This window comes from Moschus berezovskii, chromosome 22 (assembly GCF_049115385.1).
Source record: "Moschus berezovskii isolate FMDL1 chromosome 22, NW_MosBer_1.0, whole genome shotgun sequence".
In the NCBI taxonomy this organism is placed as follows: Eukaryota; Metazoa; Chordata; class Mammalia; order Artiodactyla; family Moschidae; genus Moschus; species Moschus berezovskii.
Window position 1 is genome coordinate 9,440,670 of NC_142481.1, and position 27,986 is coordinate 9,468,655.

At 54.8% G+C, this 27,986-nt stretch overlaps 1 protein-coding gene and 1 non-coding gene across 6 annotated transcripts; one reads left to right on the top strand and one right to left on the bottom strand.

Moving 5' to 3' along the window:
- Positions 1-685: 685 nt before the first annotated feature.
- DHX34 (DExH-box helicase 34) lies at positions 686-27,986 on the bottom strand. 5 transcript variants are annotated; one of them, XM_055411749.2, is made up of 17 exons: positions 27,871-27,985; positions 23,952-24,945; positions 22,268-22,579; positions 20,347-20,601; positions 17,801-17,903; positions 16,115-16,332; positions 12,339-12,513; positions 10,791-10,984; positions 10,021-10,122; positions 7,382-7,624; positions 7,022-7,195; positions 6,565-6,682; positions 4,325-4,431; positions 3,233-3,514; positions 1,985-2,161; positions 1,634-1,772; positions 686-944 (listed from the first exon to the last, which is right to left on the bottom strand). In XM_055411749.2, exons 2-17 carry the CDS (start codon positions 24,654-24,656, stop codon positions 811-813), a joined length of 3,438 nt encoding a protein of 1,145 aa, XP_055267724.2. In that variant the 5' UTR covers positions 24,657-24,945; positions 27,871-27,985; the 3' UTR covers positions 686-810. The 5 variants fall into 5 exon arrangements, with proteins under 5 accessions (XP_055267724.2, XP_088686069.1, XP_088686070.1 ...); XM_088829943.1 differs by having other exon boundaries at positions 6,544-6,682; XM_088829944.1 differs by lacking the exon at positions 27,871-27,985 and adding an exon at positions 27,441-27,735 and having other exon boundaries at positions 6,544-6,682.
- Positions 7,831-7,902, top strand: TRNAD-GUC (transfer RNA aspartic acid (anticodon GUC)). Its single transcript has one exon. It is a non-coding gene; the product is annotated as a tRNA-Asp (tRNA).

Here is a 27,986-nt window from a genome sequence, read left to right on the forward strand (position 1 = left end):
GCCTCACCCAGATTTCAAACTTGAGTCGTAGAATTTAAGTGCACCGTTGTTCACAGCATTCCCTCTTTTTCATGTCCGTGGAGGAGACGTGGTCGGGGAGTCCCGAGGGGACGGCTGAGACCTGCCCACAGACAGCACAGCAGAATGGCCCCCATGACCAGGCAGCCCGTGGGCCCACAGAACACTGACCCCACCTCACCCAGCTCCCAAAGCCTCACACGTGAATGGGCCAATCCGGGATCTCTGAGTTCGAGGGAAAGCAGAGGCCGTGAGGAGAGACTTGGGGAGAGCAGTCGCCAAGGGCAGTCAGACCCTGGACCTGGTGCCTGCTCAGCCTCAAGTCCCGGGATCTACCCCAGGACACATCAGGTGGCTGCTGCAACAGGAGGGATAAGAGTCAGACCAGCAGAGACGGTTGCTGATTTCTGGATGTGTGTGCACATGTGCTCAGCCATGTCTATGAGACCCCATGGACTCTAGCCCACCAGGCTCCTCTGTCCATGGGGATTCTCCAGGCAAAAATACCGGAGTGGGTTGCCATTTCCTTCTCCAGGGGATCTTCCCGACCCAGGGATCCAACCCGCCTCTCCTGCATCTCCTGCATTGGCAGACGGGTTCTTTACCACTGTGCCACCTGGGAAGCCCACTTTACGGATGGGCAGGCTTAAAGGCCTGAGTCCATCAGTGAGAGTTTATTCATGTATTTATGCTCCCCCCACCTCGGGGCCGGGCCCAGACCACAGCTGCGAGCCTAGGCTGGGGGTGGTGGCGGCAGTCCGGGCCTCGGCCCTGGTCTGGGATGGGCTGGGTTCACACGTGCTGCCTCCGGTGCCGCAGGATTTCCGTGGGCGTGAACAGAAAGTCCTTCTGGCAGGCCTCACAGTGGTAGGGCTTCTGCAGGGCAGATGCCTTCTGGAGGGGCTCGGGGGAAGCTTCTTCAGCCCCTAGGGGAGAGGAGAAGAGAGTTGAGGTGGGGTGCTCCACTGCCTGCTCTCACCCCCACCCAAATACCAGGAACCTCTGTGGCTCAGGCTCTCTCCTGGCCTCTGGGGAACTCCAGCTCTGCCTCCTCCAGGAAGCCTTCCTTGATTAACATACACACAGAGAGGCAAGTCTTTACTCTGTGTCCCCACGCAGTGAGAGAGACAGAGAAAAACACAAGTTCAGACACAGAGACTGAAAAGAGACAGACAGAGCCCTGGGGTGGGGCCCCACGGCCCCACAGCCATCTCCCCGTGAGCACCGGTGTGTGGCATGGGACGCACCACAGCAGACTCTGCCCAGGTCTGCCCACTGCGGCGTCCTCCGGGTGACAACAGGATGGATGTGGCCGAGGCAGAGACGGCTTGGGGACAGCAGAGAAAAAGAGAAACAGAAAAGCAGAGGCAGATCAGAGAGGAGGCGGCAGAGACCAAAGAGAGACAGCCAGAGACGCGAGAATGAGGTGGTCCAGGCCCTCCTTGTCCCGGGCTCCGGGTCTCAGTGACAAAGCCCATACGTGGCACCAGCCAGGCAGCGGGTTGAGGTCGTGGATCCCAGAGTGCGGAGTGAACACCCAGATGCACAGGAGAGAACCACAGACTGGATGGACAGCTGGGCGGGCACAGGCATCCGGGCCCCGCTCCAGCCTCACCTGGGGGGCCATCCTGCGGGGCCTCCGGGCAGGTGTTCTCATGGGCGATGCGCTCCAGGGGCGTCAGGGGCATGTGCAGGCCGCAGTGCGGGCAGGTCCAGAAAGTGCGGAGACAGTCGCTGTACAGGTCCGCATCACTCTGTGACAGAAGGGCTGTGTCAGGGCTTGGCTCCCTGCCCCACTCCCCACCACCAGCCTGGGACCTTCCCAGAAGCTCTCGGGGCTGGTAGGCCCTTTCTGAAACTGCATCCCTGGACTAAGCTGGAATGTGGTTGGGGGTTCCAGGGGAAATCTCTAAAATCCCATATCGGGGCAGGAGGACGAGGGGCCAAGGTGAGCGTCCATGCTCACCGTGAGGCAGTTGTAGGTAAGGAAGTCAGTGACTGCGTAGCCCCCTTTGGTGGGGTGGGGGGACGGGGTAGAGTTGCCAAAGAGGCCAGGGAGACTGGGGGCAGCCGTGATGGTCTGGGGTCCCACATAGAGGTTCTGGACTTCCAGCCCTGTAAGCCGCCGGAGGCTGTAGGAAACCTGAGCGAAGAGAGACAGGAGATAAAGCAGACAGACTCTATCAGCAGACAGGAGATAGGTAGACATTATGGGAGCACCTGGATCCAGCTGTGCCTGAAGTCCCCCCCTGGACTTTTCAGTTATGGGGGCCAATTGCTTAAGTCACTCACACCCTGGTTTCAGATACTCATGACCAAAGGCTTGTCTAGAACGCTCCCTTACCTGCTTTCCCGAGGTCCTCTCCCTCCTCATCCTTTATGGGAACACATTCAGACCTCAAGTCTGACCCTCAAGTGTGGCCACCTTGCCCCTTCTCCTCCAGCATGTCAGCCCGTTCCCCTTTCTCCGGTCCTCCGGGTCCCACCACATCCATGTGAAGTAGAATCAGAAGCAATTCTCAACCCGCACACCACATAAAGAAGTGGGGGTTCGGTTTCAAGCACGCTGTGTCCAATTCTCCCATCTGTCTTCCGTGAACATCTGTCTTCCATGCACCTCATAGCTTCTCTCTCATATCTCGCACGCCCTTAACCGCTACTCAGGGGTAACCTGCACCCCAGATGCGGAGAAGGCAATGGCAATCCACTCCAGTACTCGTGCCTGGAAAATCCCATGGACAGAGGAGCCTGATAGGCTGCAGTCCATGGGGTCGCGAAGAGTCAGACATGACTGAGCGACATCACTTTCACTTTTCACTTTCATGCATTGGAGAAGGAAATGGCAACCCACTCCAGTGTTCTTTCCTGGAGAATCCCAGGGACAGAGGAACCTGGTGGGCTGCCATCTATTGGGTCGCACAGAGTCGGACACAACTGACGCGACTTAACAGCAGCAGCAGCAGCCCAGATGCAGCAGGTATTAACATGCATCTGTTGAATGAGGGCTGCAGGGGTCAATGGGGTGGCCCCTGGGTCAAATCTTGGGTTCACCCTTACCAGCTGTGTGACCTTGAGCCTGTCATCAACCTCTGCGGTTTGAAAACCCCCAAATGTGGGCGTCTTGATGAGCTGGGAGTCAGGGCCCTCTGGAGCCTTCATCCCTGTAGCTGACAGCCCCTCCAACCAAGGGGGCAGGTGCCCAGGAGGCGGGTACCTTGGATGTCATGAACTGCAGCAGCTCCCTGCTCAGGGCCACCACCTCCTTGTGGTTGACAGGGGCTTCCTCCTCCTCCTCTTCGTCCTCCAGCCGCCGCCGGGCCTGGTGGGCCAGCTGCCGGTCCAGGGCGTTTTCCCAGTGGGCCCGGAGCTGCAGGGAAGCCGCCAGGAGCCGGACAGCACTCTCAGTGTCTGTGAACTGGAGCTCCAGCCAGCCATCGGCCACCAGGCGGGAGCAGTCACCATTGGTGTCCAGGGACCGGCTGAACAGCAGGAGGGACTGGAAGACAGAGGGGAGGAGACAGGAAGCAGTGGGCAGGCATGCTGGAGCGGCGCCCGCCTGACTGGGCTCCTGCCCACCCCCGATTCACCCACCCCACCCTCGGTCCCCACCCCCACCCGCTCCTGTCCTGTGACCGCGGCCGCCTCCTCGCTGGGCTCGCGGACTCTGCCCCACGCCAGTCCCTGACCCAGCTCTGCTCAGAGCCCTCTGGGGGTGGGGAGGCGGGAGATCTGGTCTCACCTGCCTCCCTGACCCCGCCTCAGCCTCTCTCCCTAACCCTGACGCTGCCCCAGCTGCTCCCTGTTCACACCCTGCACGTGGTGCCCCAGGGCCTTTGCACTTGCTCTTCCCTCTGCCTAGGTCGCTCTTCCCCCAGAGATCCCCACAGCCCTCCCACCTTCAGGCCTTTGCTGACGGCACCGGCACCGTCTCAATGAGGCCCACCCAGATGGCCTGATTCCATACTAGAACCTGTCCCCTCCCCTCCCCACTCCTCCCCATTCCCTTTATCCTGTTCTTCTCGCTTTCTGCTCTGTCATTTAGCGCTGCACTGTGTTTATTGCTACTGCCCACCCTTCCCAGTGAGATGTGAGCTCCAGGGGGGCAGGGACCGGGTCCTGCCTTGTGTGTCTTCCCCAAGCGCTGGCACCGGGCAGGCGCTCAGCCAGGAATGAATGGATGCCAGGAGGAGGAGACAGCAGCCAGCCTGGGGGAAGACGGCTCCTCCAGGCCAGCCCCCACCCCCAGGAACACAGCCATGGCACCTGGCAGTTGGGAGGGAGGCGGGGAGGCTGGGGCGGGGCCCACCTGTAGAGCGGGGATGCGGACACAGTTCACCAGGTACGGCTTGTTGGTCTCCAGGAGGGAGACGAAGGTGACAAGCTGGTGCTTGCTGCTCATCTTGTCCCTGTCGTCTGAGAGGGTCAAAGGGACAGCTCAGCATCCCCTCCCCACCTCACCCCACACACCCATCACTCCCCCCAGGGGCGGTCTGTTCCGCCCCCGCTATTCAAGTGAAGTGTTAGTCACTACAGTTGGGTCTGACTCTGCGACCCCATGGACTGTTGCCCGCCAGGCTCCTCTGTCTGTGGGATTTCCCAGGCAAGAATACTGGAGTGGGAAACCATGCCCTTCTACAGGGGATCTTCCCAACCCAGGGATCAAACTCAGGCCTCTGCCCTGCAGGCAGATTCTTTACCGTCTGAACCACCAAGGAAGCCCCATTTAAACATCCACACAAAGAACATGCATAAGGATAAAATGTCTGTGGCATGTTCTTAAACACTCTGCCAAGCTGAATGTGATTTCAGCTATTCAGGGATATTAAGAATTGTTGCTAATTTTGTTAGGACTGATGGATGACAGCACTGTGGTGATACAAAATAACAGTCCTTATGAATAGGATTTTTATTATTATTACTAACTGGTAAGGTGTCTGGGACCTGCTTTAACATGCTACAGCAAAGACAGGGGGAAAAAATCAAGGGGACAGAAAAAACAAGGAAGGAAAATGCTGACAGCCGCAGCTAGGTAAGGTCACAGACGGTTCATCACAGCCTCTCTACTTAAAAGATGCCTGGAACTTTCCAAATGTTTTCAAAAAGGAGAAAAACGGGATTTTCTGGTGGCTCGGGGGTAGACAATCCACCTGTCAAGGCAGGAGACATGGGTTTGATCTCTGATCCAGGAAGATCCCACCTGTCCGCAGAGCTACTGAGCCCATGCACCGCAGCGACTGAGCCTGTGCTCTAGAGGCTGGGAGCCGCAGCGAGAAGCCTGTGCACTGCAAATGGAGAAAAGCCCGGGCAGCAACAAAGACCCAGCACAGCCAAAAATAAATAAGTAAATAAAACCAGTTTTTAAAAAGGAGAAAAACAACGTGTAGTAGGTCCCCTACATACAAACCTCCAAGTTGCAAACTTTCAGAGATGTAAACATATTATAAATTATTACAGTACTATATGACTGATTGTGTTAGATGGGTCCTAGCTGTGTTAAAACTTACGAACAGACAGGACTTATGAACATGTTCTTGGAACGGAACTTGCTCACATGCAGGGGACTTACTGTAATAGGAAGAGGATAAATTGACTAGGAACTTACACAACTTAAAGATTAGAGGGACTTCCCTGGTGGTCCAGTGGCTAAAGGTCTGCACTCCCAATGCAGGGGGCCTGGGTTCGATCCCTGGTCAGGGAAATGGATCCCACACAGCCCAACTAAGAGTTCGAATGCCTCAACTAAGACCCAGTGCAGTCAAACAAATAAATAAACATTAAGAAAAAAAATGTCGTGTCGATGTATGGCAGAAACTAACACGAAACCGTAAAGCAATTCTCCTTCATAAAGAATAAATAAATTTTTTTTACAAAGAAAAAGATTAGCGAGAAAATTTTAAATTCTATCTTTGGTGTTTAAAATCATAAACTTTATCTTGTGGGGTTGGTATTTGCCATTCTAACGCAGTGTGTTACTTTCTTTACAAACAAGAGAAGGATGAGTTGTGTTTCAGCGCTCAGACAAAGCACACAACACTGAAGGCGTGAAGCCCCCACCCAACTGCAGGGCCTGCACCTGGGGAAGGGCGCCCCCTGCAGACCGGCCTGGCCCGAGTGCAGCCTCAGCAGAGGCCACCTTTTGGCCTGGATTCCACTAGAAGGTAGACTGAATACAACTGCCTGAACACTAGGGCTGGGGGACCACCCACCCTGGGAAGGACCAAGCCCTGAGGTTCACAGAGCTCCCTTGACTGCTCTCCTGGCAGGCGCTGCTCTAATGGTGCAAACCTCAGGCCTTGTGACGGGCTCTGGGCAGCCAGCACCACATGGGGAGGGAGAGGGTCGGTAGAGAGAGGGGTGGACCCCCCAAGGCCACCCAGCCAGGTGTGGCTCTTGGGACCTGCAAGTTTCAGGTCAGCAGCCCCAGGGAAGGCGGAGTGTGGGAGGTATGAGGGGGTAATCCCCAACAGCAAGTGGCACCCCAAGATCACTGCCCCCTCAAACCCCCAACGGAAGGCTTCTCCCCACCCCCGCCTGGGCTCCTGGTACCTCGGCTCCTGTCGCCGCCCCTGGCCGCCTGCTCCTGCGTGTGCAGCACCTCGGGGCTGTTGGCAAAGACGCAGGTGGGGTGCAGCACAACGCCCTGCTTGGTCTGGGTGTGGAAGATCTGGAGGAGTGGAAGGCGGATGCCAGGGCACAGAGGCTCAGACCTGCTCTTCCCGCTGCCAGGTTCCCCCCTTCTCATCTCAACTCAAAACTCCCTCCTCCAGGAAGTCCTCCCTGATTTCCTCCCACGCTGCTCAGGTCCCCCTGTTCCCTCAGCCCCTGGGTCCCCATCCCACTCTGGGTCACTGTCTGGACACGAGTTTCTCCCCTGCCCCCATCATTAGACTGCACCCCACAAGGACAGGGCCAGGGCTGCCTCGGTCACTGCTGTAACCCCAGCACAGAGCAGGAGCTGGGAAGGGATGAGAGATGACAAGACACAGATGGGAAGGAGACACACCTGGTCCGAGTCCTTGCGTCCGCTGTTGAATGGGTCGGGGACGGCGAGCTGCGGGTAGAGGCCCCGGCCGAGCACCAGTTTGAGCAGGGCCATCTGGTCCCGAGTCAGGGCCTGGGCCGAGCTGGCGGCCGCCTGCAGCTGCTCCAGATTGTGCCGGAGCTTAAACTTCACGTCCTGTGGGGAACACAGGGGAAGGTGAGGCCCTCCCCACCGCCCAAGGGGTTGGTACTGGAGTCTGGGGATCCCAGGGGTTCGGCAGACACCTGTCCATGGAAACCCACCTCCTGAGCTGAGGAGTTCCCGCTCTGATAAACGCCATCCCCACTGCCCCAGGCCCCAGACCGCCCCGCGGAGCCCCACCTGGATGTCCACGCTGTCGCTCGCCCCCCGGGAGGCTGAGCCGCCCCGGTCCTCATCGCTGGACCAGCCGTCCTGGTCGTCCTGGACTCGCAGCACTTTGCGCTTGCGCCCCACACCCTCCTCGTGCCGGCGCTTCAGCTGGTAGAGTGCCTGGCGCTCCCGCCGCTGCTGCAGCCGACTATAGCTGTCCCCTGGCTGCGGGGCCTGGGCCCCGGCCAGCAGTCCGTGGTCCTCCAACAGCTCCTGGGGGCAGGCAGATGGAGCCCGAGTGAGGAACACGGTCAGGTGCACTCTGGGCCCAGACGCACGTTCCAGTTGGGGACCTGCAGCTGGCTGGCACGTGACCTCACCCTGAGAGCCACCCCTGTCCTCAAATGACAAACGGGGACCCTCCTGGGACCTCCCAGCTGGAGCTGAAAGGAGCTATATGAGAACCACTCTCTGGGAATTCCCTGGTGGTCCAGTGGTTAGGACTTGGCATGGTCACTGCCAGGGCCCAAGTTCGATCCCTGGTCAGGGAACTAAAGACAACAACTCTTTATATGATGCTGGGCACATGACTGTTCTAGGAAAGAGAACTGTCTTCATCACTGGCCAACAGAACACCCAGGCCGGGGGACAGGAGGGAGGAGACGAGGCTGGGTGATCATTACCATTCAGGGTCCTCCCTGGGGGCTCAGGTCACACGCCCTTTCCACCCAGCTGTCCCCGGGCTCTGGTTACACACCCACCTGCCCCTCCAGACCTGCACCAGCCCCGTGAGGTACCTACACTCAAATGCTTCTCAGAATGTGGTGCTTTGGCCAGTAGCAGCAGCAGCATCTGGGATCATCTGGGAAGTTGTCACAAATACCGGGGCTTCCCTGGTGGCTCAGTGGAAAGAACCTGGCTGCCAACGCAGGAGACTCAGGTTCGATCCCTGGTCCGGGAAGGTCCCACATGCCTTGGAGCAACTCACCCTCTGCACCACAACTACTGAGCCTGCGCTCTAGAGCCTGGGAGCCACAGTTACTGAGCCCACACACCCTGGAGCCCTCTCTGCAGCAAGAGGAGCCACTGCAACGAGAAGTCTGCGAACCGCAACTAGAAAGCAGCCCCCACTTGCTGCAACTAGAGAAAAGCCCCCGCAGCAACGAAGACCCTGCACAGCCAAAAATAAGTAAATAAATAAGATTACTTAAAAAAGAAATGCCAAGACCTGCACCCCACCCAGAACGACTGAATCAGAATCTCTGTGGGGGATGGCAGGGTGCAGAATCTAGAAATCATGGACCCTCCCCATGAATCCAATGCCCCTGAGAGACCTCCTGCCCATGCCTCCAGAAACAGCGTCCCAGGGGCCCTACTGGATTGACCCTCTGTTTCCCACTGAGCCCCAACCAATGAGAAGAGGCAGGATATCTGATGGGACACAGAGCGTGAGAGAAGGAAAAGCGCCCCCGCTTTTCTCAGCGTCTGGGGCCCAGCAAAGGTGGAACCACCGCTCTTGAGAAAGTCAGAGACGCTGAGAGATGATGTCAAGTACGAAGGAGATGTCTGAATGTGGGGACCCATTAACGCACGGGAGGCCTTGGCGGTGACCGCACACTCCGAGGTCTGCAGCCAAGGGGAATGGCTACATCAGAGGCTGTTTTATTTTCATTCCGTGGCATGCCCACAACAGGGGGCTGGAATTCCCTAGCACCAGAGCTTTTTTGTGTTTGAAAGGAAAGATGCCCGTGGAATATTAATGACACAAAAAACCTGCAGAACCACATCTTAATAATAACAATAAAAACTGCAGGGCTTCCCTGGTGGTCCAGCGGTTACAAATCCACCATGCGATGCAGGGGTCATCAGTTCGATCCCATGTCCGGGAAGATCCCACATGCTGCAGAGTAAGTCCAGTGCCACAGCTCCTGAAAGCCACCCACCCTAGAGCCTGTGCTCCACAAGTGAAGCCACAGCAGTGAGAAGCCCGAGCCCCGCAACCAGAGAGTAACCCCGCTCGCAGCAGCTAGAGAAAGCCTGCACTCAGCAATGAGGACCTCGCACAGCCCAAACAAATGAACAAAGCAGATATAAAAAAACTGCAACTTAGTAACTCATTCAGTCCTCACAGGAATGCTGGAGGCAGGGCTATTTTTTGGCTTCCCCATTTTCTGAAGGAGAAGCTGAGGCCCCGGGAGGCCCAGTGGCTTGCCCGTGGTTGAACTGCTAGCAAGTGGCAGAGCTCAGATTCAGTGCTGAGGTGTCCCGCTCCTGATGGTGCCTCCAACCAACACTACTGAAGCCCACCCACCCTAGAGCCTGTGCTCCACACCTCCCAGCATGGCCTGCGTGGCCACCTCGGCACCCCAGCTCAAGAACTAGGCTCTTTGTGAGGATGTGACTTGTGACGGCAGACCTTGTCCACCCCTCCAGGAAGCCCTCATGGATTTTCACCCCTTTGCCCTGGCCCCACCCCACACCTAGCCATGTGATGGTAGGGGAGGTGGGTGTGGGGAGGGGCTCTGACGATGCTGTCAGAGAAGAGGAGATGTCACGCTGTGAAGGGTGTTCACGCATACTCTCCCTCTACCTCCTCCCACTCTCGTGCCCCAAGTGGGAGGGTGCCTTCCCCATGGGGGCTGGCCCCCACCCCTCCTCCCAGGCCTCACCTTGAACTGGCGCCGCATGTTGGCCATCTCATACAGCCGGTGCTCTTCGATGCCCCGGTGGCGGCACCACTTGCGTGAGTTTCTGCCCTGTTCAGATTTCACCTGAGTGGAGGTACAGACCCCAGGAGGTCAGGGCCTGGCCAGCTGGGGGAAGGGGTGGGGGTGCTGACCCACCACCTAGACGAGTCCCAATACCAGCCACTAGGAAGATGTGGGGCTGGCGGGAGACCTGTCGGCCCTCCCTCAGAGACACCTGCTCTCCTTCTTCCAGGTCTCAGCCCCAATGCCTCCTCTTACAGGAAGTCCTCCCAGACTACACAGGGTCAGACAGCCCTCTGGGGCTCTCTGAGCCCCCTGGACTCCCCACTGCACTCTATTCTGAGTTGTCACTGTCCAGGGATGGTCTGCCTCCCTGCACTGGACTGGGAGTCGCAGGAGGGCAGGGCCAGGTAAGTTTAGTCACCACCGGGTCCCTAGCACAGCTCAGGACAGGACCAGGCCTGGTCAGGGAACATGTGTTCAAAACACAGACATCCCCTAAGGCATCTGAAAAGCCAGACAGCGCTGGCTTTAGTCAGTGCTCAGAGACCCCAGGCTCCCCTCAGCATGTGCTCGTCCCATGAAAAGTGGATTCGGGGTTCTCCCCAGACAGGCCCGGTCTGCGGTGGCCTCAGGGGTCCTCCCTGGGGTGCAGGTGGGGTGCAAGGCCCTGACTTCCTGAGAACGACAGCCAGGCGGCTGGGGCGGGGGCAGGGTGCTGCCAAGCTCACCTGCACCCAGGTGTTGAAAACGTTGAAGAGCGTGAAGGGGTCGCCCTGGTCACTTTCCAGGGGACGCCGCGCAGCTGCGCACTCGGGATTGCTCTGGGCGCTGCGGGTGAAGGGCGTCTGGACGCTGAGGGCGGCGGCGATGGTGAGCACGGGCTCGGCCAGGTGGAACATGGAGCCCAGGATCAGCATCTTTCCTGGGGGTGGACCCGCGCTGAGCCTCCTGGGTGCCCGACGGCATTCCCCACTCCTCAGGGACCCCTGACCCACCCTCCACCTCACCCCCAGAGGGCCTCGGGAGGCAGGGGGACAGAATCACACCCAGAATCAGCTCCCAGCGTGATGAAAGACTGTTTCTACCTGCCCAGAGGTCAGTGACCTGACTCATCCTTACTGTTCCCCTGCCCACCTTTCCAGAAAGTTCCTGTTACACAGCTAGCCTCGTCAGGTAAAGATGGGCAGAAAAATGAGGCTGTCCCAGAACTCTTAGCTCTGTCACCTCGGGCAAGTTCCTCCACCTCTCTGTGCCTCTGTTTCTCCATCTGTGAAATGGGCTAACAGCAGCGTCGATGTGCTGTGAGCATGAACTGTTTCACCTGTGAAGCACTGGGCATTTACTGGCATGGAAGAAGACCGCTGATGAGCCACCTGGGCCCAGAACCGCCCAGCACCAAGTCATCTGTGCCTCCCGCCCCGCAGGGCCTGGGGACCAACGGTGCCAGTCTGGCTGGGGTGTGCCTCCCTAGTGAGCTAGTCATGTGCTTTCTCTGAGCCTCGTTTTCCTCATCTGTACAACAGGGACACCTTGAGGCCCTACCCTCACCAGATGGAGATGAAATAAGGGCCACAGAGTCTTCCACACTGACATACAGCTGAGGCCCACAGAACATTCTCTTTCTTCTCAGATCTGATTCTCTCTGCACTAGCTCTGTCCTCTTCTAACACAAACAGAAATAACCACTTCCATAGCTGTGGGTAGTCCTCAGGGTGGGCGGTACCCAGCCTGCCACCCATACTGCTGCTCCACCGTGTCACAGTGATGAGAACTTCAACGCTGACAAGGGCAGCAAGCTCCCTTGAGCACCACGCTTGGGAAATGATGCCCCAGGTGGCAGAGCTCAGCTGGGACTATTCTCTGGGCTGTGGATAGTTAATTGGTAGATACAGAATATCCTGAGTCAGGAGAATTGGGCAAGATGAAGACGAATATGCCTCGGTTAGCAAGCTCCTTGGGAGGGGCTGGGATGACTCAGGGATGAGTAAGAGGAAGAGGCTGGCAGTTTTGACATCCTTATAACCACAGGAAAGCGGGTACTGCCATATGAAACAGGGTGAAACTCGGGCTGGGCTGGGCACAGGAAAGCAGCATCTGTTTTGTTTATTGCTGTAACCCTGGTGCTAAACAGTGTATGGCACAGAGGACTTGTAAATGAATGGACAGGGCCCAGAGACAGAACACCCTTGCCTCCAGGTCACTCAGAGAGTGAGCATCGTCCCACACCCATTTTCAGGACCCTCCGTGATCACCCCCGAGGGGGCGGTGGTCCTCACCAATCACGATGTCCACTGGCAGCTGCGCCAGCAGGGACCCGATGAGGGTGAGGGCCTCTGAGCTGTCCAGCGCCCCCTGGTCCTGGAGGTAGAGGATGGCCGTCTCCAAGCTGGTTGGTGGTGGGGGCTCGATGAATGGGAAGGTTCGGGGGTCCCCCACACTCATGCTCTTCATCTAGAATGACAGTCAAACCCCCTCAGGAATGGGGAACACAGGAGCCACTGGGGGACTCAGGGATCACAAACCTTGACACTTTAAAATGCCCAGAGGGAGGGGATATACGTATACCTATGGTTGATTCATGTTGGCATATGGCAGAAACCAGCACAATATTGTGAAGCAATTATCCTCCAATTAAAAATAAATAAATTTTAAAAATACATCCAATGTCAAGGCTCACTGTACAGATGTGGACAAGGCGGGCCCTTATCTGTCTGTCCACCAAGCAGTTCCCTCCCAGACCCTGACCACAGAGCAAGCACGCGATCTAAGCTGGACCACTGGAGGTTCCTCAGCCCCTGGTCACAGCAACTGACAAAGGGATAAGCACGTGACCTGAGCTGGGCCAATCAGAATCCTTCCTTGGGACTTTGCAACCTGGAGCTGAGAGAGAGAGACGCTCAGGCACCCACTCTGGTTCTGAGGGGCCAGGGTGGACGCCCAGAGCAGCTGAGGTTATTTTTTCCACTGCCTGGATATCAGCCAATCCACAGCAGATGGAGAAACCCTTTATTTCTTCTAAGCCCAAACTCCCCCAACATGGACTCACTAATCCATAAAATCCCCTTTTCTGAATACAACAGCTTGAGTCAGGTGTCTTTCGCTTTCGACAAGAGCATCCTGGTTAGTTCAGTGGCACAGAGGGGCAGCGGCTCGTGGGGAGGAAGAGGTGAAGTGTGTGCCCATCACCGGACCTGGCCTGGCTCAGGGGAAACAGCACCCCTCTGGTGAGGGGATGAAGGTAAGGCTGGCGTGGTGGCTCACATGACTCTGAGAGAATAAGGACAAAGCTCAGAGAGCCTGGGGCTCAGCCAAAGTCTGGGAGAGGTGACCTCTCCCCTGGCCCTGATCTGGAAGTCACCAGAAGCTCTAAGCCATCCAGCCCTCAACCAATCCCGCCATCCTCCCTGGTTACGGAGCCCTGGTGCTGTCTGGCAGACCACTAACACTTGTTAAAAGACCTTTAAATTAGGAGTTCTGGGTGGGGGGATAAAGCACAGATGATTTTGACATTTTAGGCACTCCAGTGATTCCAACATGTAACTGGGACTGTGAATCATTGCTCTGATCCAGTCAGACAATGCCCTCCCTTTCTCCTAAACAATTACAGGTCATAGAGTAGACACGTGACCCAATTCCACCAACAAGGCAGGATGGGAGACAGGCCAGGGTGTCTAGAAAAGTTCCCGTAGCCTTAAAAAAACAAGACCCACAGGGGCCTCCCTGGTGGCTCAGTGGTGAAGAATCCACCTGCCAGTGCAGGAGACACTGGCTCGATCCCTGGTCCGGGAAGATCCCACCCACCCCAGAGCAACTAAGCCACGACGACTAAGCCTGCGCTCTACAGCCCGGGAGCCACAACTACTGATGCCGAGAGCCCTACAGCCCTTGCTCTGCAACAAGAGAAGCCACTGCAAGAAGCCCCAGCGTCACAACGAGAGAAAAGCCCGTGCCGCAACAAAGACCCAGCGCAGCCAAAAATAAAAATAAAATTACTTTTAAAAAATGAGACCCACAAAGAAGGGCAGGTCATTGCTTCTGCTGCCAAACAGGTAAAGGAGGAGGAGGTGCTGCCTGTGGCTACCAAAGTGAAGGGGCATTCATGAGGCAGTCTCTGAAGCCTGAGAGCCTCGGATGAACCCAGGCTCTGCCCCTTGCCAGCAGAGCCACATGGATCAAGGTATTTTACCTCTCTGTGCATCCTTTTTCTCATCCATAAATTGGAAGAAGCTTATTTACTACACAAAGGTTGTGTGAGGATCCAAACAGTTATATATATACCTTAGAACAGAGCCCAGCACACGAGAAATACTAGGTAAAATTATTTTCTATCTTCGTCATCATCATCATCACTGTTATTAGGAGAACTGCGGCTAAGCTGAGGTTGGAAAGCTGGAAAAAACCCTGGCGGTCCAGTGGTTAAGACTCTTGAGCTTCCACCGTAGGGGCTGTGCTGTGCTTAGTCACTCAGTCATGTCCAACTCTTTGTGACCCCATGGACTGTAGCTCGCCAGGCTCCTCTGTCCATGGGATTCTCCAGGCAAGAATACTGGAGTGGATTGCCATTTCCTTCTCCGGGGATCTTCCTGATCCAGGGATCGAACCCAGGTCTCCTGCATTGCAGGCAGATTCTTTACTGTCTCAGCCACCAGGGAAGCCCAAAAATACTGGAGTGAGTATTCCTTCTCCAGGGGATCTTCCTGGCCCAGGAACTGAACCAGGGTCTCCTGCATTGCAGGTGGATTCTTTACCAGCTAAGCCACCAGGGAAGCCTCCACTGCAGAGGGTACAAGTCCAACTCCCTGGTCGAGGAGCTAAGATTCCACATGCCACGAGGCACAGCCCAAAAATAAAAATTACAAATAAATACATAAATTAAAAAAAAAAACCTGGTCCTGTATGACATCACCAATCTATTTAAACAACCAAGGCTGTAACCTCCTTATCTCAAGGCTTCTCATCATGTGAAATTTTGATCAAGCCAATATTTTTCCAAACAGCAGGTTATATGAGTCAGGAACTCCAAGAAGTGGGTCAGAACTGGCACTTTTTCCAAAGGAAATCAAACAAATACAGACTATCAGTGTGTATCACCCTTAGGAGGGGGGCTGGTTCAAGTCACTCCCCTGTCTGGGCACGTGTGAGTCCGTGGCACGTGCCACCCACTTGCCTTCTCTGCTTCTTCCTGAGCACGGGACTACACTTCCCAGCCTCCCCAGCAGTGAGACATGGCCGTGAGCTCTCACCTGGGTGAGTGGAAGGGAGGCACATCACTTATGGGCCCACCTTCGCCCTCCCAAACCCAAGTCCCACACTCTTTCCCCCTCACAGGCTGACACAAATGATGAAGGCCCTGGGGAGATGATGGAGCCACGAGAGGGAAAAGGCCTGGGTTTCTGAATAAGGGTTTCCCCAGTGGCTCAGCTGTAGAGAATCCACCTGCCAATGTAGGAGACGCGCGTTCAATCCCTGGGTCAGGAAGATCCCCCGGAAAAGGAAATGGGAACCCTCTCCAGTATTGTTGCCTCAGAAATCCCATGGACAGAGGAGCCTGGCAGGTTACAGTCCATAGAGTAGCAAGAGTCAGACACGACTTAGTGACTAAACAACACCTTTGAATAAAGGAAACTGCCTACCAATCCAAGGACTAACATTCTGCTGTGTTGGCTGTTATGTGAGTGGGTCTATTCATCACAGCAGCCTAATCTAAGCAAAACTAGCTACTGAGATACAAGCCATGACATAAAGCACATGGAGAAACCCCAGTTTTAAAAGCCACTTCCTAAAAAAAAGTAAAAAGCCACTTCCTGATGGGTCTTCTGTTTCAGCTGAAAACATTCTGCTTGAGTCACAAGGTTCTTCTTCCCATGGCCCTGTGGACTGGGGGGAACAGTTCCCACCCCAATATGGGATCTGACATTTGGAAGGAATGAGTTCTCCTCTGTGGCCTGGCCCAGCCTCCCCTTCCTGACCCTGAAACCCTGTCTAAATATCTCCTGGATTCCTCTCTAGCGCCAGCACTCAGGATTCAGTTTCCTCTCTGACCCTGCCTTACCTGAAGCACCAATGCATCCAGGGCGACCCTCCGAATCTCCGGGACAGGGTAGGGGGCGAAGGCATCGTAGTCCGATTCAGCATAGAGGCGGAAGCAGACGCCGGGGCCCGTGCGGCCCGCCCGGCCCTTACGCTGCTCGGCACTGGCCTGACTGATCCAGAACTCCTGCAGCCGCTGCAGTTTGGCCTGTGGGTCGTGGCTCATCTCCTTCACCTTCCCTGGGCAGGCAGGAGGGGAGCGGGAAGGGAAGGTGTGAGCAGGACCCATGTGGGCCCTCCACGCGCCTGGCCTGCGACCCAGCCTTTCACGCACTGACGCCTCGCTAGGACTCTGTTCCAGGAACGCTATCCCGGAGCTCAGTGTGGGCCCCACACTGGCATTCTGTCAATGTATTCTTCAGTTTCTCCACTCTTGCATCTTTTCATTTACTTCTTCAAGCCTTTCTGTATTCAGAGATTCAGTCATTCCACAAATTTTATTAACACCTACTAGGTGCCAGGCTTCCCTGGTGACTCAGATGGCAAAGAATCCACCTGCAATGCAGGAGACCTGGGTTTGATCCCTGGGTGGGGAAGATCCCCTGGAGGAGGGCATGGCAACCCACTCCAGTATTCTTGCCTAGAGAATCCCCATGGACAGAGGAGCCTGGCGGGCTACAGTCCATGGGGTTGCAAAGAGTTGGACACGACTGAGCAGCTAAGCACACACACAGGTAAAGGCACTGTACTATAAACTAGGGACACAGCTGTGAACAAAACAAAGTCCCTCCATTCACGGGCCGAATAGAGCATCAGATTCCATCAATTCAAGACCACGATTGTTTCACACTTGTCTCTGAAAATGGAATGCCCCTTAAAATCAGTGACATCTCACTGATTAACAGACAGCATCTTCTAACAGTACATAAAATTATGTGTGTGTGAGTTGCTCACTCAAGCCCAATACTTTGCAACCCCATGGACTGCAGCCCACCAGGGTCCTCTGTCCATGGGATTTTCAAGGCAAGGATACTAGAGTGGTTTGCCATTTCCTTATCTTTTCTCATTGATGGCACCAGATTCAATACAGTAAGGTAACTGCTAACACTTACTGAGCATTCATTCACCCTGTGCCAGGTACTGGCCTCAGCCCCCAAGTGTATTAACTCTTCCAATCCTCACAACCTGAAGGAGGCGCCATTATTACTTTATTATTTATTGTGAGCAAAATGACCTACTGCGAGTGCCAGACCTTGGTCACAAGCCAGCAAGGTCCTGGCCAGGCTGGTTCCAGTGTCTCCTCACCACTAAGCTATGCTGACTTTTCAGAAAAGAGTCTAGCTTGGATATAAATACAATGCCTCATACTATGAAGCAAAATAAAGCCTCATGAGGGAGGTGACAGTGACAGGAGATCACTCAGATAGCGTGGACAAGGTGGGCGTCTCTGCTGGGGAGACATCTGCGCAGGCCCTGAAATGAGGTGATGGAGTGAGCCATGCAGATATCTGGGGGAGACAACAGCAAGTGCAAAGGCCCTGAGGCAGGGGCAAGCCTGGACGGCCTGAACGAGGCTAAGATGCTGCCCCTGCTCCACAGCCCTAAACACTACCACCTCCCTGCCTCTGTGCGGAGCTCCCTCACTCCATCTGCACCTCTCCAACCCCACATGTCGCCAGGTCCTGGGGGAAGCCGGGGGCACCCTTACCAGAATCCACCACGAAGCGGATCCCGTCAATGGTGACTGAAGTCTCAGCGATGTTGGTGGAGAGGATGCATTTCCGGACTCCCGGGGGGGCCACGTCAAATACCTGGGTAACGGTGAAGCGGTGGCCTTGGCGCCTTCTCTGTCTTACCCCACCCAGGCTCTTTGCACAACAAACACGGCACTTACTGGCCCTGTGTCCAGTGGCCTCCTGAATGCCTCCTGGATATCCCATGGGACCTCACAGTCATGCGTCTCAAACAGACTACGCACCTTCTACCAAACTCTTTCCTCCTTGGGCCCCCATCTCCTCATCTACTGCATCACTGGGGCCAGAACCTGGGCCATCTTGGGTGTTCATCTCTCCTCCCCCATCCAGCCACAGCCGATCCCCTTGAAAATCTCACGAATTCATTCCCTCCTCCCCAAACCCAGAGGCCCTGCCCTGGCCCATGCCTATCCCTTCCCACCCAGATCCCGCTCCAGCTTCCCCCCTGGCCTCTGGTCTCACCCCGCCCATCCAGCCTTCACATGCAACAGAGGGATCTGCTGAAGCACAAAGAGAACTGCCTGCCACCTTGCTCAGAACCCTCCCAAGACCCCCCGTGCCCTCAGGACAAAGTCCAGGCCTACAGTGGGTCTTCCAGGCCCCTGGTGGTCTACCCTGTCCACCTCCCCAGTCCCATCCCTCCTGACTCCCCTCCTCACAATCTGGACCCAGCCACTCTGCATATAGTTTCCCAGCTACCCTGTCTTTCTCTCACCCCAGGCCCTTTGCACAAGCCCGTCTCATGGACCCAAGAGACAGTCAGGCACAGTGGTTAAGAGTGGCAGTCAGCAACTACAGCCTGTGAGCCAAATCCACCTGTGACCTGCTCTTGTGAATCAGGTTTAATGGAACACAGCCTTACCCGGCTGAGTCTACAGCCACTTTCTAGCTGTAACAGCAGGGTAGTTGCAACAAAGACCCATAAAACCTAAAGATTTCGCCCTCTTCACAGGAAGTCCGCCAACAGCTGGTTAAGAGCATGGGCTCTGATACCGAATTACCAAGTTCTACAGCCTGGCTCTGCCAGTCAAGTGACTCTGCCTGAGTGCCTACACCTCAGTTTCTGTAGCTGTCGAATGGGGACCACAGGAGTTGGCAGACAGGGTGGCTCAGACACTGCCCAGCACAAAACAAGTGCTCCGCACACTTCAGCTGGAACATGCGTTTCCCTGCCTCCCGTCCCAGAATGGGGCTTTCTCAGGTCTCCATTTGCAAAGTCCCTTCCCCCAGGAAGCCTTTCCTCAATCCACCAAGACTCTGCTCTCAGAGTATCCAAGGCTTTCCTCTACTGCTTGCAGAATTGTTGATTACATGCCCATCCGGCCCCCAGCAGACCAGCAGCTTGAGGGGAAGCCCCTGCTGCGTCCCAAAGGGGCCCCTGGTGCAAGAGAATCAGCAGGAGGTGCTCAAACGTTGTTTCTTCCTTTTCTTTCTTCTTCTTCTCTCTTTTTTTTTAAATTTTCTGGCTGTGTTTTGGTTTTGTTTTTTAATTTTTTGGCCGCACCCCACAGCATGTGGGCTCTTAGTTCCCCAACCCGGGGTGGAACCTGTCTCCCCTGAAGCGGAAGCGTGGAGCATTAACCACAGGACCTGACCACTAGAGAGGGCCCTCAAAGGTTGTTTCTTTAATCACTAAACAACCACATGTGACCTGAAGGGACTCTCCTGGAGGTGATTATGGCAGTCAGCCTCCAGATGGCCGGGGCAGTCTCAGCTCGTGGGGTTCACAGCCTCACCCAGTACTGTTCCTCTGAACAGGGCAGAGGTGATGGTTTGTGATTTCCACAGCTACGTCATAAAAGATGCTGTGGCTTCTACTTTGGTCTCTTAGGAAGAGCTGACCACCACATTGTGAGACCTCTCAAGTAGCCCCCTAGAAGGGCCTGCAACCAACAGCCAGCCATATGAATGAGTGCTCCCTCTCAGAAGAGAATCCTCCAGCCCAAGTCAAGCCTTCAGATGACAGCAGCCCCAGGTGACACCTGACCACAGCCTCCTGAGAGACCCTGAGCCAGAACCATCCAGCTAAGCGCCTCCTAGATTCCTGATGGCAGAGACCACGTGAGACAACGAATCTAACACTGAATGTGCTACTAGGTTCCGGGCTAATTTGTTAGACCGACAGTGACCCAAAGGCCTGGCCCCAGCACCCTTGCATCTCAAGCAGGCAGTCTCTTCACCTTTCCCCACACCTGACTCCCAGATTCCCACGTCCAGGCCTTTGCTCACGCTAGTTCCCCCAACCTGGACTGCCTTCCTTCCTCTTCTCTTACTCAAAATTCTCTTGTCTGCCAAAGCTCAGCTCCGGTGCCCCTCACCTCATCAGGAAGCGTGCCCTGACGCATCCTCCCCCAGATAAAAGATGTGAGCGGGCCCTCTCTGCAGCCCATAGCCCAGGGTCGTGGGGTTGCCTCAGTCCTGTATCAGCCGCCCCAGCACCCCTCCTCTGGCTGCGCAGCTAGACGCCCCCCTGCCCCCTCCGCCTGGCTACACTCCACACCTTGTCCTGGTCGGCCACAGAGAGGGCGCTATGCAGCGGCAGCACCACCCAGCGCTGGCTGTGGCTGGCGTAGGTCTGGGCGGCCTGGAGCACGGCGCTGATCTCCGCCATGCCGCTGAGGAACACGAGGAGGTCGCCGCGCTCCTCAGGCGGGTACTTATTGTCAATGGCCTCCAGCACCCTGAGGAAGGGCCTGGGGTCCAGCTTCTCTGACTTGGACGTGGTCGGCTCGGCCTCTTGCGGCTGGTACACGACCTGCGAGGAGACGGCAGGAGCAGACCTGGTCACTCCAGCTCCGACATCGGGGCGCGGAGGCCACAGGCTGATGGAGAGGACGCGGACCAGCCAGGCAGCTGACAGAGAACAAACTGTCCCAAATAGGACGGCTTGAAGAGGATGTCATAGAAGGACCAAGTATCAAGGTAACTGGGAGGTTTCTGGGATGCTGGTAATGTTTCGTGCCTTTTAATCTAGATACTGGCTCCATTCAAGTATTTTTTAAATTTTTTTTCTTGTGATAAAAACTAAAAAATTTTTTTATTTATTTCACCGTGCCAGATCTTAGTTGTGGCATGTGGGATCTAGTTCCCTGACCAGAGATCGAATACGGCTCCCCAGCATTGGGAGCTTGGAGTCTTAGCCACTGGACTGCCAGAGAAATCCCTGTTGAGATATTTAATTTGTGAAAATTAATTGAGCTATACACTTGTCATACACGAAAATCTTTTGTAGTTGGAGTATAACTCCAACAATGACAAAATTTTAAGGGGTGGAGTCAAGATTAAAACCCTCAAAATCACTTCTCTGAAAGCACCCTTGTTGTTTTTAATGACTACTTAGAAGACAGATTGATGGGCACTGACATCCAGAAACCACAAGGAACGTTGCATTTCCTGCCACTAGGAGCCTCGGAGCTGTTATCGAGCCTTGGCCCCAAAGAACAGGAGGAAGGAGCGGTTATCAAAGCCATAGGGAGAGGACTGCGCAGAGGGGCGTCTTGGAAGGAGCCGTGAGGCTCAGCCCACTGCAGACCTCGAGGGAGGGGGTGGCCTCTCCTTTCCCACTGGCCAAGGAGAAGCCGGGCAGAGCGGGGTCCGTTAGTGCCTTCCGGGGCAGACAGGAAGGTAGGGAAGGGCACAGCAGATCTGAAAGGACAAACAGAAGCTACCCGGCCCAGTGCCACGTCTATCTGTGAGCAGGATTTAAGTCCTGGCCCTGCCACTTCTGAGGGATGCTGATAAACACCCTGAAGGGCACAACCAAGAATTATCCAGCCCAAAATATCAACCGTGCTGAGTCTGAGAAACCCTGCCCCGTGAGACAGTAAAGCAATGAGAGAGGAGCAGCCTGGGTCCCTGAATGACCACGTGCAACAGAACTGCCCATCAACCTGGACCAGCCTGCACCAGTTGGTTCTATTCTGTTAGATAAGAAAAATTTCTGTGTTACTTAAGCCTTTACATTTTGGGCCCTCCTCTAACAAGCACTTAGCACTCTCCCCAGGACACTGCAAATGCCCAGAAAATAGCAGCTTTAAAAAAAGAGAGAGAGAGGACTTCCCTGGTGGCACAGTAGATAAGAATCTGCCTGCCGATGCAGGCCACATGGGTTCAGTCCCTGGTCCGGGATGATCCCATGTGCCACGGAGCCACTTAAGTCCACGCGCCGCAGCTACTGAGTCCAAGCTGTAGAGTTTGTGCTCCACAACAATAGAAGCCACCGCAATGAGAAGCTCATGCAATGCTGCGACAGTGCAGCAACCAAAAAATAAATACAGAAAAACTTCAAAAAGAGAGAGAGAAGGTCATTGATCGAAGAGATGGGAAACAGAGGAGGAGAGAAGGGTGGCCAGGGACCAGGTGGGGAGTCTGGGGATTGGGGGGTGGGGTGGGGGGCGGCGGGAGGCGTGGGCGGCACTGACCGTGATAGGGAAAAGCCGCCCTGGCACCTGCACCACGGGGGCGTTGCCGAAGTAGCTGGAGAAGAGCGAGATGTTGATGGTGGCCGACATGAGGACGACCTTGAGGTCAGGCCGCTGGGGCAGCAGGCGCCGGAGGACCCCCAGAAGGAAGTCGTTGTGGAGGTGCCGCTCGTGCACCTCGTCCACGATCAGCACCTGGTACTGGGGCAGGCTGGGCTCCCGCTGGATCTGCCGGAGGAGCAGCCCCACCGTCAGGAAGACAATCTTCGTGGCCGCCGAGCGCGTGCTCTCGAAACGGATCTGGTAGCCGACCTAAGGGTGGGGGGTGGGAGGGGGTGGTCAGAGAGGACCCTGGGCCTGTCCCATAGCCCCTGACCCTCCCCATATCGAAAACCTGAGCAAGTGAACCACATTAGAGCCTGGAGACCAACAGGCTTGGGTTCGATTGTCACCTCGGCCACTTAGTGCTGCCGACTTTGGGCAATTCCATCCCGGAGACACGTATTTTTTCCTTCAAGATGCCCTGAGAATTACATGTGCTAATACACATAAAGTCCTTGGCACGGAGCCCGATATATGATACTAATTAATTATAATAGTAACTATTAACCTTTTTCTTGAGTACCTTCTGTATACCAGGAACTACTTTAAATCTTTTTGTATATCAACTCATTTCATCCTTACAACCACGACACAGTGTAAGCACTATTATTATCCTCATCTCACAGATGGAGAAACTGAAGCCAGTCATCCAAAGGAAACGGGTTAAAAAATGTTATTGAGAGGAAACATATCTTAACCCCTACCTCACATCGTACACACATCAATTTCAGGTGTGTTTCTCTAGTCAGGGCACTCAGGCTTAGTTGCCCCATAGCATGTCGGATCTTAGTTCCCTGACCAGGGATAGAACCCAAGTCCCCTGCATTGGAAGGTGGATTCTGGACCACTGGACTGCCAGGGAAGTCTCAATAACAATTTTTAAGTGGTCGAGCTAGAATTAGAACCCTGAGTGACTTCACTTTCACTTTTCACTTTCACACATTGGAGAAGGAACGGGGGAGCCTGGTGGGCTTCCGTCTATGGGGTCACACAGAGTCGGACACGACTGAAGTGACTTAGCAGCAGCAGCAGCAGCAGCAGACATCATTAGTAAGAAGCATCCTCATTCTTTTTTTTCTGACTGCCTAGAGAAAGACTGGAGAAGGTAATGGCAAGCCACTCCAGTACTCTTGCCTAGAAAATCCCATGGATGGAGGAGCCTGGTAGGCTGCAATCCATGGGGTCGCTAAGGCTCAGACACGACTGAGAGACTTCACTTTCACACCTTGGAGAAGGAAATGGCAGCCTGCTCCGGTGTTCTTGCCTGGAGAATCCCAGGGACGGGGGAGCTTGGTGGGCTTCCGTCTATGGGGTCACACAGAGTCAGACACGACTGAAGTGACTTAGCAGCAGCGGAGAAAGACTGATAAACATTTAGGCATTTCCAATATTTTTTTTATAGTACTAAACTGGCTATTTGTTAGCGCCTTTGTCATTTGGACCATATCCAGGCCAATCTATAAAGAAATTTCTAGAAGAACCATTTCTAGGTAAAAGGGTAGTGTTCTTGTAACTTGATTGATATTAACTTATCCCACAAGGTTAGGCGAGAAAACCTGGAAGCCTGTTCTGCCCCACTTACCTGTGAGCCATACTGACTGAGGCTCTCGAAGCCAACGCGCTTGGCCAGCGAGATGCAGGCAATTCGCCGGGGCTGGGTGCAGGCCACGTGACTGAAGCCGGCAGCCAGCAGGTACTGGGGCACCTGAGTGGACTTGCCGCAGCCCGTGTCACCCGCCACCACCACCACCTGGTGCTCCTTCAGCGTCTGCAGGATGCGGTGCCCGTATTGGGCAATGGGCAGTGCCGCCCGCTCCTGCTGCAGTTTGGCCAGTCGCCCAAACGCCTGCTTCTGGCAGAAGTCCAGGTAGTGCAACAGGGCTCGGCGGAATTCAGACACTCTCTCCAGGGGCAGGCGCCCACCCGGCCCCCGAGAGTCCCGAGCGTCCGGGCTGAGGACGGAGAGGTTGATGCGGTAGCGAGGGTCGTAAGTGCGAGGCAGGTCAGCCAGTGCTGGGTGGCTGTGCTTGGGCTGCCTGGCATCTTTCTCCTCCTTCCTGGTGGTCTTGAGATTCTGGAACCTCTGCAAGCGTTCAAAGAACGTCCAAAACTTCTGACACTCCTCGGAACCGTGCCGGACATAATCCTCATCGCCGAAGAAGGCATCCTCAAAGAGGCGCCGTGTCTCGGGACAATTCCAGTCCCATTTCTCCGGGGCCTCTTCAGGACTGGGAACCCGGGGTCGGTCCCGGGAACCCCTGCCCTCCCTTGTTCTGGGAGGTGGCATGCCGTGGCAAATCCCAGGGCTGTCACAAAACTGGCCTCAGTTCTGAGCCCCTGGACCAAATATTCTCAGCCATTCCCCACTTCCTGCACATGAGAGGCCAGTGCCTGCAAGAAGGGAGCACTTTCTTCTCCAAGAGCTAATCTCCCCTTCAGTGGCGCTACAGGATCGACACAGGTGTTGGCAGAGTAAATGGCCTGCGGCCTGGGTCAAGCTGGTGATGCACAGGGCACCTCACGACTCCTGTGGTGACCTCTGGGATGGACACAAGTTCATCCTGGGACTGCAGGCCCTGGATGTTTGCAGGAAAAAAGCAGAAGACAGTCATTTATAAGAAACATTTACTGACAGCCTGCTGTTTTGCAAGCACTGGACTAGGGGAAGGGACAGCAATGGGTAAGGCCACACTCAGTGCCCACAGGGGGTCCTGCCACCAGACTCTTGACAATCCCAAGATGGGGGCAGCAAGAAAGGAAGCCCGGGGGCTGCAGGAGCCTTCCTGGACCATGCTTGGGAATTAGGGAAGGATCCCCAAGAAGGGGATTTTGGACCTGAAGGAATGTGGATCACATGGCCAGTCAACAGCAGAAGTTGGTCATGAGACAAAATAACATGAGAGGTGTGGCCTACTGAGTTTCAGGGTCCCCGGAAACCCTCTGAAATTCAGCGCATGATTTTGCAAGTGTTGCATGGTTTGTTTTAGCCTGCCTGGCACTTCCCGCTTTTTTTTTTTTTTTTTCCTGAAAAACAAATGCACTTTCCTTGGGAGAGTAGCCCTTCGTGGAATCTACATGGTTTCCACTGCCTATAAGTCCGAGAACTTCTATTGGTTGGGCAAGTGACAAAGGCCTAGCCAATCACGGTACCCTACTCCCCCTTTAACCAGTGACTGGTCTGAGGAGTAGACACATGACCCAAGGAGAGGCAATCAGGGCCTTTTTACACTAGGTTGCTAGGAGAGAAAAGCTTATCTACTGTTGGCTAAGCAAGGATGATATAAGCAGGGAGCTGTTTGTAGCAGGTCTTCAATAGTCTTTCCTAGAAATCTTTCCTACAGAAAAGACTACATGTGGGCACAAGGAGGCACACACAAGGATGGTCACCAAGCAACCCCAGGAGAGAAGTGGAAGAGGGACAGGGGAGAAGCTTGGCAACACCATTCAGTACTTGAGGCTTAGTTCCTTCCAAAAGTCCATTTCACCGCTACACAAGAAAATGTCTTTTTGCTTAAGGCCTGGTTTCTCTTAGCTGCGTAACTCCTAACTAACGAAGCACATCCCCTTGTATATGCTATTTTCTGGAGCGAAGCCCATCACTCAGATTCTTAAAGTTTATGATCTTCAAAGGGTCCTAAGGGAGTTCCCTGGCAGTCAAGTGGTTGAGCCTCCATGCTTCCAATGCAGGGAGCACAGGTTTGATTCCTGATCCGGGAACTAAAATCCCACATGCCGTGTACCATGGCCAAAACAAACAAACAAAAAAAATTAATGAAAAAAAACTGACACGGTCCCGAGCCTTCCGTGGTAAAGACTTCAGTCAGATAGATCTGAATTTCAACCTCAGCTTTATCATTTACCAGATATGTGTCCCCGTGCAAATTAACTCCTTTGAGGCTTTCTTCATTTGTAAAATGGGAACAATCCCCATCTCAAAACAGTGCAATGTTGATTACCTAGCCTGACACAGAGAAGCTAGACAGTAACTGACATACAAGCCCAGTGCTTTCGCTCCATGATGACTGACAGGGAAAACAGTGAAAGGAGCCACAGGCATACAACCTGGAAAAGATTTTACACTCATAAGGCCACAGTTCGCTTTGGTTTATTAGCAATGCTTTCTCCTACTCAGCCTTCAGTCTCTGAGGGCCATCACAGAACAGAGTTCAGAGGTTCTATCTCTGTAGTCTCAGAGGGACCCAGACCAACCCTGGGAGTTATCAGAGCCAGATAAGAGCCAGTTGAAGAACCTGTGGACTGGCAGAGTTGTACCTACAAAAGAGTAGCCTTGTGGGGAGTGCCCACCACTTCCTGGTAAACACGTGGGCTGGGCGATGCCATAGCACTTTCAGAGGGAATTTCTGTCTAGGAGGGAACAAAAAGGAAAAGGCCTTGAAAGTCTGCTGCCATGCTGGGCCAGTGAGTCTCAGGAAAAGACAGGGACAATGAAAGGGAGGAGAGTGTTCCCCCCAGGCTGCTAACTGCCTTATGTATGTATGTGGGCCAGAATGAGGGCACCCTTATGGCGCTGAAGGAGTCTACTCTTGGGCCATCTTTTGGATTCCCAGTTTGACTAGTTTCTCTTACTGTGCCTCTGACTATCTCTTGGCCTGTGTTTCCCAGGCTCAAGGCTTTTGGAGATGTTCTCCCCTTCCCTGGCTCTCCATCTTTGGGCCTCTTGTCTTTTTCCTGGTCCATCTTGCTCACCACCCTTACCTCTGTTCCCTCTCCTCGACTGGTCCCAGCTCTTTTCATTTACCTGATTCTCTCCCACCCTGATTCTGCTTTTCACTCTGATTTTCTCTCCAACTGCCTTTCTCCGTTTGACTCCACTCCTGCTCTTCAGTTTTTTTCATCTCTCATTTTGTTTGAATTTTTTTTTTTTTTGGTGACTCTCCGTCTTCTTCTCTCTCCATCACTGACTCTCCATTTCTCCATCTAAAATTCTGTCACCTGGTTTGAAGCTCTAGTAATAGCCAACATTTACTTAGGGCTGACACATACCAGGCACTACTCCACATCACTCATATATATTTATGTGCATACATATACATCACATACACACACATACACGTTTCTCAAAACCACAGTTTCCACTCTCATCCTTCTGCGTTTCTTTCCGTCTCCCAAGTTCACGGTGCGATCACACTTCTCTCGCGGACCCTGAGAGCCTCTCTCCGTCGGATCCATTAGTCTCTCGCCCTCGATCTCTCCAGTTTTCAGCTTCTCTCCTCTCTCATCCTCCCCGTCTCTCACTCCCTCAGTTTCTCGAAACTCCTTTTTGTGCCTCCATTTCCTTCAACCTCTCTGACCCCCAGTTATCTTAGCAACGCTCAGGCTCCATCTCCATCTGCTTCTCCCGGCTGCTCGGCTGCCTCCAACACCCTTCCTCATCTCGGGGTTTCCCCGTTCCCCTCAGCCCGCTCCCAAGCTGTCCCCGACCCCGATCGGGCTCCAGTCGCCGCCACCACCGCCCCACGCGGCCGCCCCGCCCCCCTCACCTCGCTACCCGCCGAGATCGCCTCAACTTCCGGTCCCCAGGACCGCTCGCGCGCCCGAAGCCGGCCCTGCGCCTGCGCACGCCATTCTCACGGCCCGGCCCAGCCCCCGCGGCGCA

Bases quoted from the DNA above. Each gene is read 5' to 3' on its own strand.
- DHX34 (XM_088829943.1), bottom strand. From the start codon at position 24,656: ATGCCACCTCCCAGAACAAGGGAGGGCAGGGGTTCCCGGGACCGACCC. The intron at 12,514-16,114 runs GTAAGGCAGGGT...CTGTCATTCTAG, and splicing joins TGGATGCATTGGTGCTTCAG to ATGAAGAGCATGAGTGTGGG. The intron at 7,625-10,020 runs GTGAGGCCTGGG...GCCTGCCCCCAG, and splicing joins ACATGCGGCGCCAGTTCAAG to GAGCTGTTGGAGGACCACGG.